Source organism: Argentina silus (assembly GCF_951799395.1).
Source record: "Argentina silus genome assembly, chromosome: 3".
Taxonomy (NCBI): domain Eukaryota; kingdom Metazoa; phylum Chordata; class Actinopteri; order Argentiniformes; family Argentinidae; genus Argentina; species Argentina silus.
In genome coordinates, this window is record NC_139657.1 from 2,970,786 (window position 1) to 2,980,785 (window position 10,000).

General features: G+C 46.2%; 2 protein-coding genes across 2 annotated transcripts in view; one reads left to right on the forward strand and one right to left on the reverse strand.

The window, feature by feature from the left end:
* The window catches only part of uevld (UEV and lactate/malate dehyrogenase domains), an 8,992-nt gene extending 3,948 nt beyond the window's left edge, over positions 1-5,044 (forward strand). Inside the window, exons 6-12 of the mRNA XM_083667017.1 lie at positions 212-306; positions 534-639; positions 2,186-2,356; positions 2,651-2,815; positions 3,262-3,343; positions 3,481-3,604; positions 3,910-5,044. Coding sequence (XP_083523143.1) covers positions 212-306; positions 534-639; positions 2,186-2,356; positions 2,651-2,815; positions 3,262-3,343; positions 3,481-3,604; positions 3,910-4,074 — 908 coding nt within the window. The 3' untranslated portion in view covers positions 4,075-5,044. The remainder of the gene's footprint in view (positions 1-211; positions 307-533; positions 640-2,185; positions 2,357-2,650; positions 2,816-3,261; positions 3,344-3,480; positions 3,605-3,909) is intronic.
* A 3,728-nt stretch (positions 5,045-8,772) lies between these two features.
* The window catches only part of LOC310801602 (uncharacterized protein), a 37,094-nt gene continuing 35,866 nt past the window's right edge, over positions 8,773-10,000 (reverse strand). Inside the window, 1 exon segment of the mRNA XM_083665668.1 lies at positions 8,773-10,000. This exon segment is cut by the window's right edge and continues 761 nt beyond it. Coding sequence (XP_083521794.1) covers positions 9,170-10,000 — 831 coding nt within the window. The 3' untranslated portion in view covers positions 8,773-9,169.

Sequence of the window (10,000 nt, forward strand, 5' to 3'; positions counted from 1 at the left end):
TGGACGGTTCGACGCATAAAGTAAAATATGAGAGACAGAGAGAGAGACAGAGAGAGAGAGACAGAGACAGAGAGAGAGAGAGACTTGTGTGTAGAATGTGCATGTGTATATGCCTCAGGGTTGGGTACTTTGATCTATAATTTCTGTAGAAAAATTGACTATAAAGATGTATTGCAGCAATTATATGAAGTAAATCAAACCTTGTTTCTAGGGGGAGTACGCCATCATGATCAACCAATCAACAAAGTCACAGTCATTGGGGGCGGAGACTTGGGCATGGCGTCCGTGATGAGCATTATGGCTATGGTATTTCATCATTCTCTTCTTGCCAGAACTAATACTTTAGCAAGAAATCCTCAATACACCACAGCTTAGAATACATTGGGGGCACTGTTGGCTGTGACTTCATTCATGATGAAGCGTGGCCTCTGATGCCTTATTACTTCAGCATTCAAGTATAACTAACGTTACGTCACATTAATGCATGCTGTCTTAGGTGTCATGTGATCTTCTGCTCTGTCTTTGCTGTGAAGGGCAAAGTGGATAAACTGGTTTTCATCGACATCGCTGAGAGTTCTACCAAGGGCGGTAGCGTGGATCTAGAAATATTCAACCTGCCAAAGGTGGAGGTTTCTAAAGGTACTGTGTGTGTGTGTGTGTGTGTGTGTGTGTGTGTGTGTGTGTGTGTGTGTGTGTGTGTGTGTGTGTGTGTGTGTGTGTGTGTGTGTGTGTGTGTGTGTGTGTGTGTGTGTGTGTGTGTGTGTGTGTGTGTGTGTGTGTGTGTGCGTGCGTGCGTGTGTGTGTGTGTGTGTACTTACCCTCACAAACTCCTGCCTGTTTAAGGATGTGGGTCGGGCCTAAATATACTACATTTAAATGTTTTATTTATTTTACCTTTATTTATACAGGTTAGTCTCATTGAGATCAAATTTATTTTTCAAGAGAGACCTGTTTCAGTAGCAGCAGGGGAAACAAAGTTTCAGACAAAACAACTTACATGCACAGACACAACATTGAACAAACTATGGACTATTTAGCAGATGCTTTTATCCAAAGCAACCTGCAATAAGTACATTTGTCTGAGTACGTGAATCAACTCTACATCAGTCACAAGTAAAACCTTCCATAACAATAACTGCCACAGTCACAGTGCTGAAGGAAGGAAGGATTGATTTTTTTATTATTTATTTATTTTAAAACCCCAAAACACTACACTGAAGAATGTGATCACTGTTAAAGGGACTTTTTCCACTTCTTTAAAAACGTTTCCGTGGTTTGCCCCTGGCCATGGGAGTAGTTGACTAGCCCAGACAGTTTTAAGTAACGTGTGTTGCTCCCTAAGATACTGATTAGCTGTATGTTGGGACCCGTAGGGCCCCGTTCATACTGGACATACTGCCAACTCCTGTTACGACAGGATCCCTCTCTCAAGACTGTCTGCAGCGTTCTTCTGAAAATTCACGTTTGTGAGACACGTGAGCGTTTCCGTTGTCACGGTAACAAAACGCCTTAATCAAATCAAATCATTACATTTGAACTTTTGTTTACCATGTGCATTACTCTCCACAGGCCTCTCTTGTTCTCCACTTTTACCCTTTTAAACTCCCATGACTGTTCTACTTGTTATCCTCTAATGTTCTGTCTCCTTTTGTCTTTTAATAGTTTTTATTTATATTCCTGCAAAGTGCATTATGTTGCGTCTGTGTATGAAATGTTCTGTGGAAATAAAGTTTGATGAAGTTCCAACAACATGCGTAAGTGGATTACAATATAGCAAAGTAACTTTTCAGACGCGTAATGCAGACAAAGTCTTCAGAGGGGGATGGATTCTGTCATCGCTTGAGCTGGACTGGAGTGCCTGAAGGGTGTTTTGGACATATTTTCGGAATGAATAGGGCCCCATGGGGGGCTCAATTACAGCCACGGTCAGGGCCAAATCAAAAGAACATTTTAAAGGTGGAACCTCCCTTTTTAAAGAACCAAAATTTCTTACTTCGGCGCAAACATTGTTAGATTAGATTAGATTCAACTTTATTGTCATTGTGCAGAGGCACAAAGTACAGAGACAATGAGATGCAGTTAGCGTCTATGACATCGCGTAATGTCATACTTTTCATACTTTTTCAGCTTCAAATGTTCTGTTTTTGACCGGACAGGGTCGTTAAATGATTCTCCCTGCTCGTAGATCTCTCTGCCTCTGCTGGATCCAGGGTTGTCGTGGTGACGGCGAACGCGTGGAGCAACGAGCAGTCGTACGTGAGCGTGGTCCAGACCAACGTGGAGCTGTACCGGGGGATTATCCCAGGTCTGGCCCGGCTCAGCCCCAACGCAGTGCTGCTGGTCGCCTCGCAGCCAGGTCAGAACACACACACGCATACACACACACACACACACACACACACACACACACACAACCCACAATCCTACATGATGAAAGAGCCTCAAGTATTGTTCTTACATGTAGGAACTCTCTCTCTCCCTCTCTCTCTCTCTCTGTCTCTCTCTCTCTCTCCCTCTCTCTGTCTCTCCCTCTCTCTGTCTCTCTCTCTCTCTCCATCTCTCTCTCTCTCTCTCCCTCTCTCTCTCCCTCTCTCTCTCTCTCTGCCTGCTCTTCCTGTCCTGTGACCTCTGAACCCTGACCCCTTTGCAGTGGACATCATGACCCACGTGGCGTGGAGACAGAGCGGCCTGCCCCCGTCGCGGGTGATTGGTGCAGGGTGTAACCTGGACTCTGAGCGCCTCTGCCACATCATGGACATCACCCTGAACACACACCGCCCGGCCTGGGTCATAGGAGAGCTCTCTGACAACAAGGGTGAAAGCTCGGGAAAACTGCTGTACCGCATAGGACACAGTCTCTGTGTTCCATATAATGTATGTCATGATGTATGGTGGGCGTAGAAATCGGAGGACGGGCTCATTGTAATGCACGGAACGGAATGAGGAATGGTATCAAACGCACGTGTTTGATTCCATTCCTTATTCCGTTCCATGCATTACAATGAGCCCGTCCTCCGATTTCTACCTCCTCCAGCCTCCATTGATGTTTGTACATCTCATTCGTTCACTCTCTCTCTCTCTCTCTCTCTCTCCCTCCCTCCTTTCTCTCTGCCTTTCTTTGTGGTGCAGAATCATCCCATACACCTAACTGGTTACTCTGCGTTTTCTCTGAATCTAGCATTTCATGTCTGTTCACGAAAATACTTCACTTGAAGGTTGAATATGAATGTCAGTAATTAATGTGCCTGTGTCTGGTTGCAGTGGCTGTGTTGAGTAACTTTGCTCCGAGCCAGCAGCCAGAGATCGCTCCAGGGTCCAACTCCACCAAACCGCTGCTAGACAGGTAACAGCAGAGACCATAGAACATACACTGATGAGTGTTGTTGGTATTTGATAGAAGGGAATAACAAGGGAAGTCATATATATGCCTTAGACCCAAAATGGCGTCCATGTGATTGTACAGTTTCCTCCTGTGTGCAGGGCGTTTGAGAAGCTGAAGGGCCGGGGTCAGCGCTCCTGGTCCGTGGGTCTGTCCATCGCTGACATCACCCACAGTATCGTGGTGGACCAGAGGAAGACCCACTCTGTCTCCACACTGGCCCAGGTAGGTCACCCTGGTCACACCTGGTGACCCTGCTTACACCTGGTCACCCTGCGCACACCTAGTGACCCTGCTTACACCTGGGACCTCCTGTCCCCTGAGCTCAGCCACACTTACCTGTACGACACATACCTCAGGTAGAGCTGTACTGGGTTAAGGTTTAGGGTATTTTTCTGACCAAAATGACCGTTGACAGTAAAGCAACAGTCCTAAAACAGTGAAGATACATTTTCCACAGACAACATTTTTGGATGCAACACCTTTATTAACCCTGTGTTGTGTGTGTGTTTGTTTTCCGTTCATTCCAGGGCTGGGGGGGCATCGGGGTGGAGGTGTTCCTCAGCCTGCCCTGTGTTCTGGGGGCGTCTGGTTCCTCTCGTCTGGCGGGCGTGTCTCTGGGACACGACGACGACGCCAAGCTGAGGGCGAGCGTCACCTCCCTCTCTAACCTTCTCACACAGCTCAGGATGTGACGCCCCGGCCGGCGCACACAGCCCACCAATCGGGCCAGGGCTACCGCTGACTGACGAGGCCACCAGCCAGTCAGCATTCAGAGGCAAGAGCCATCCGAGAGATGTATGTAGGTTGGGGTTTATTACTTAAAGCCGCTTTTAGATTTAACAACACTCCATTGCCAAAGCATGAACAGGGATCAGTCTCACTCTGAGGTTCCACTTTGATTCCATGTGACTTACACCTAACTCCTTATTTGACCGAAGATTGACTTTGTGTCGTGACTGTTGTTGTCATGTTAACATGCGGCCTACCTTGATATGCACCTTTGCACAGACCCTTCCTGACCTTGCACCACCTCTAACCGGTGTTGAGGTGTGGATTGTTGTTGAAGTACGAGTATGTAGTTCATGTGGTGGTAGAAATCGGAGGACGGGCTCATTGTAATGCATGGAAAGGAATGAGGAATGGTACACATGCTTGATACCATTCCTTATTCCATGTATTACAATGAGCCCGTCCTCCGATTTCTACCTCCACTAGCCTCCCCTGGTGTAGTTTCTGTGGTGTAGGGTAATGGTGGAGGGTATAGCTGACAAATGGTAGATGCTAAATGGGATGCTTGGGAAGGTCTGACTCTGACATCACTCCATTGAAGTTGAGATTGAACATGGTTAGAGAAGGGTTACTCCCAAGGATCCCACTTAGCATCTACCCTGACATAATGGCCTTATTGTACTTTTGCCCATGCACTTATGTACGTTAACTATGCAAATGTCGTATATGCCTCAATGTTAAATATACCTTTGTTGATGCACTATGATTTAAAATATGAGTTAAACTATCTGTTGTATTTGTGTTTGATGCTTTGTGTCAAAGAAAACTTCTTCTGTGTTTTGTTGTACCTAATTGTATGTACAAACTAATTGCTGGAAATGAATTGCTGTTAAATACAAATAATGTATGTGGATTAAATATATTCTGATTTTACACTGTGTGTGTCTGGTCTTTTCTGTGGGTGGGAAATAAAGACAACACTGAAATAAGGTTTATCATTTTTATATAACATTTGTCACTTGAATCAATGTATGAACTTGTTCACAAGGGTTAGTCTGAGCAAGCTGCTGCTAGCACAGATGATCTGGTCCATAAACCAGCTCTAGGCTTCCAAACGCCACCTTGGGCTGGTTGCCCTAACAGATTAAACCTAACCCGAGACTAGAATGCACCTTCAATGGAGATTTTCAATTGAAAATGTTATTTAGTCCAAAATTAGGCTTAATCTTTGTTGGGGAAACTGGCCCCTTATTTTGGAAAAATTCGTCTACGTATACTTGGCGTGAAGTTTACCTGGTACGGTTAGAGTCCGTCAAGAGAGACTATGAATAATGAAAGTATCTGCACACCTGATATTATATCTCTATAACTGCAGGTGCAACCAGAGTAGAAAAACATGAAACAGTGAAGAAAAACATCACGCAACACTGCTTACTTGCAAACCAAAGAGACCATGGATCTACACAGACTACGGAAAACTCAGCAGATCTACACAGACTACGGGAAACTCAGCAGATCTACCACAGCACTGAGCTCAGACCAACCCTGTGTGAACGAAATAAAACAGAATGACACTGAAACGTCTTACATGGAAAGCTTTTGGTCGGAGCCTCCAGCTCCCTCACAAAGGAATGCACAGGGACCGACGACACGCTCAAAAACAGGATCTCTGCAAATAATACGAGTGAGAGTGCAAAAACACAGTATCAGCATCCAGGGGGAGGCCGGCGGAGGTAGAAATCGGAGGACGGGCTCATTGTAATGCATTACGTCCACTACGATGAGCCCGTCCTCCGATTTCTACCTCCGCCGGCCTCCCCCTGCATCAGATCCTCATATACACATGATATATAATTTAATGAAGCAGTAACAGGTATAAAGGTTTTAGACTAGAGGTCTTTACTGTACATTATGGCTCAACTCCGATCTATCCCACTTATACCTTTGTTGTGAATGCTGGTTAGCTAAGGGGCTTCACACACTACTGGGCCCACCGGACCTGAGCCACACTACGCTGAGGTCAGACACTCTCCTTTTACGGTGCACCTGTAAAAAGCGGTGTTTCAGCAACCGTGGTGGAGGTGGAACCAGGCCAGCGCACGACAGCTCAGCGCTATTCGGCTCTGTAGCGTGACGACCTATCAAAACAAGCCTCTGGCCTCACTATATAAGAGGAGGCCGTGGCTTTTCAGAATACGGCTGGGTCTCAATACGACTGTCTCAAGTAACTGCCTTTCCTTATGTCCTCAATTTATGTCCTTTCCTTATGTCCTCTCCTTATGTCCTCTCCATGTGTACTAATCTGAAAATACTTGACGTGTGTAAGCCATATGGCGGCAGTTGTTCACTGAGCTTGTTATTCACCTGTTCAAGTCTTTCAGATCAGAGCAGATGAAGGGAAAGAGGAGAGGAGAGGAAGACTGCTGAGGAACAGCCCATATGCACTCTCTTTGTTAGAGTAGTGCAGGCAGCATTTGGATCAAGTTTCTACTCAATTATATCAATACCCTCAACTCTCCACTAGGTGGGGCTATTGTTTCATAAAGAGCATTGGTCAAGCTGAGAAGACACAAATGCTGCATTTGTTTGCCCTTCAGAACTAGGAAACTAGGACATTTACAACCCGGCAACTTGTGTGTACCTCTGATAATTCGTATAATTAGCCAATAGGGAGCCTTGCGCCAAATCCTACGCTACATATCGGTGGGAAGCTGTGAGTTTCCGAGGAGCACCTGAATGCACCATGATTCCCATCGCGTGTCCTTGTTCCCCTGTTGTTTGGTCTGTTAAGAGTTTTAAACCTTCTTTCACAAAATCCTCACATTATCTCTACAGTTTCTTCCCACAAGATTCCTATATCCTCATCTGTCTTTCTGTCTTTGTACATTATAAATCCTCTCGAAAAAAAAAATATCTACAGTACATTATTGCTGTGATGTCACAAAATATGTATCAAAACAAACTGGAAAAAAAAAAAAACACCGAACGAAAAAAAAAAAAAATACAGCTTCAGAGATGCAAACGATATTCACAAGATGAACACGAGACAAGCAGTAGAAACCCACACGACATAAACAGTACTGCCTCAGACAGAAATGAAACAGGACTTCAAAACACCAAGTCCCTGATCATCCCCGTCAATGTAACATGCTTGACTATATACACAGGTGACTATTGCACCATGGCTATGGTATCAGAGAGAGAGACAGAGAGAGAGAGAGAGAGAGAGAGAGAGAGAGAGAGAGAGAGAGAGAGAGAGAGAGAGAGAGAGAGAGAGAGAGAGACAGAGAGGGGTCCCTGCTGGTGAACAGAACAGAGCTGTTGTAACAAACCCTTTGGAAAGTCTGCTTATATAAACTGCTCATATATCAATAGAAAAACCTTTTGTGAATCACTGTATTTGTTTAGTTTTTTGTATTTGTTAATTTCTTCAAATGAAAACATGTATGTATGTATATATGTATGCATGTACTGTATGTATATTAGTATGTATGTACAGTACCAGTCAAAAGTTTGGACACACCTTGTCCAAAGAGTGTGCAAAGCTGTCATCAAAGCAAAAGGGGGCTACTTTGAAGAATCTAAAATATAAAACATATTCTGGTTTGTTTAACACTTTTTTGTTTACTTCATAATTCCATATGTGTTCCTTCATAGTTTTGATGTCTTCAATATTAATCTACAATGCAGAAAATAATAAAAAATAAAGAAAAACCATTGAATGAGAAGGTGTGTCCAAACTTTTGACTGATACTGTATGTATGCATGCATGTATGTATATATGTATGTAGTATGTATATATGTATGTGTATGTAGTATGTATGTATGTATGTACAAACCATTAATTAAGCAGACCTGTCATTATAAATCATGAAAAACAGCCCTGGACGTCAATGAACTATGTAACAATGTCTATAAGCAGTTTATAAGCAGACCTTTGAATGAAGTGTCCACATGTTGTGTGTTGAGTTGTGTGAGCCTGCTCACGGTCAACCATTAATGCAGAATTGGTATAAAGGATATAGACCCAAAACCTGATAGGCATTTGGTGCTTTACAAAGACTGGTCAGGGGAGGCTGGCGGAGGTAGAAATTGGAGGACGGGCTCATTGTAATGCATGAGGAATGAGGAATTGTATAAAACACCATGTGTTTGTTTGATAGCATTCCAAATTCCCCGCCATGTATTACAATGAGCCCGTCCTCCAATTTCTACCTTCACCAGCCTCCACAGCGACGAGCCTATAAGCTGACATAAAAAGCCCTTGAGTTATGTTCCTGGACAGAAACATGTCGTCTTTAGTTGATGTTAGACTGCTGCTAAATGGTTAAGACACTTTGCTGTTACAAGAAAATGGAACTGAAATCCAACACGATGCATGATGATGACATCATGATGCAGGATGATGACATGACGGAGTGATGTTAGATTACCTCACTTCTCCTGAGGTGAAATGACACCATCATTTACTTGAACAACATATGTTCTGAATACACACACACGCACGCACACACATACACACATGCGCGCTAACACACATACACACACGTGTGCTAACACACATATACACACACACACACACACACACACACACACACACACACACACACACACACACGCACACACACCTTTCAACGCCATTTTGTGGTATTACCAAGACAACAGTTTGAAATAACTGAGCTTTGACGTTTTAAGTGAAAATATACTAAAAAGTTGTATAGAGACTGAACACCAGAAAAGATCTGGACACGACCTGTCTGTGAAAAAAGGCCTCCACAGTCTCTCCTTACAAAACCCAACCTGACAACAGCAACTGGCCACAGCCAAGGCTCCTCCCCTTCACAGGGAATGGCTTTGTTTGTTTGATAAGTGAGCAAGCACAGTGGCAAAGAAGCACCGTCCCTCGAGTCCCACGCCTCATCACCGTCCACACCCCTCCAGTCCCACGTGTCATCACCGTCCACACCCCTCCAGTCCCAAACTAGAACTCTCCAACGTCCCTCCAACGTGTCATCACCGTCCACACCCCTCCAGTCCCAAACTAGAACTCTGGAAACTCTAAAAGGTGACTGACTTGGGCAGCTGCTGGCTGCCTGGGTGCATCCGGTAAAAGTCTGGGTTGGACTGGACCGAGGGGACCCCTGGACACTGTCCTGAGGGGGTCCCGGGGAGCAGCATCTGGCCTGGGAAGGCGGTGCGATTGCCTCGGGGCGACCTGGCCAGAGGTTGGGAGAGGGGGACCCCCCCCTGGCTGGATGTGCTGGTAGTGGTGGTGGTGGTGGTGTGGTGAGTGTCTGTCTGGTTGAACCTAGTGTGCTTAGGCGGGCTGCTCTGGAAGGGGGAGAGTCTGTCTGCGAAGCAGGGCGGAGGAGGGGGGATGATGGAGTCTATGCCCCAACACTCCTGCCCCTCGTAGTCCGGCTCCTGTGGGAGAGTGGGGAGGCCCGAGAACGAGGGAGGAGGGGGAGGAGGGGGAAACGCAGGAGGAGGGGGGAGGGGATATCGAGAAGGGTCGTCCTCCATGTCAGGCGTGGGCAGCGGGGGTAGGCCGTACATCCCCAGTGTTTCCTGAGGACTGGTGCCCAGGCCGGGGCTCTGAGGCAGGGTAGCAGCGATCTCCAGCAGCCGGTCCAGGTACCGGTCCTCGTCGTCGAGGTTGTCGTACTGGGAGGTGTTGGAGGGCCGGCGGTCCCCCACGGTCTGGGTCACCCCAAGAGACACGGGGAACTTGGTGGGCTTGAGGGGGAGTCTGGGACGGGAGGAGGAGAGGGGGAGGGGGAGGGGGAGGGAGGGCAGGGCGGAAGGGGCTTCCTCTAGTATGAGATCCAGAGACGTAGGCGGCATCGGGCGTGGAGACGTGCCCAGAGAAGGAGCTGGGCAGGGGGGAAC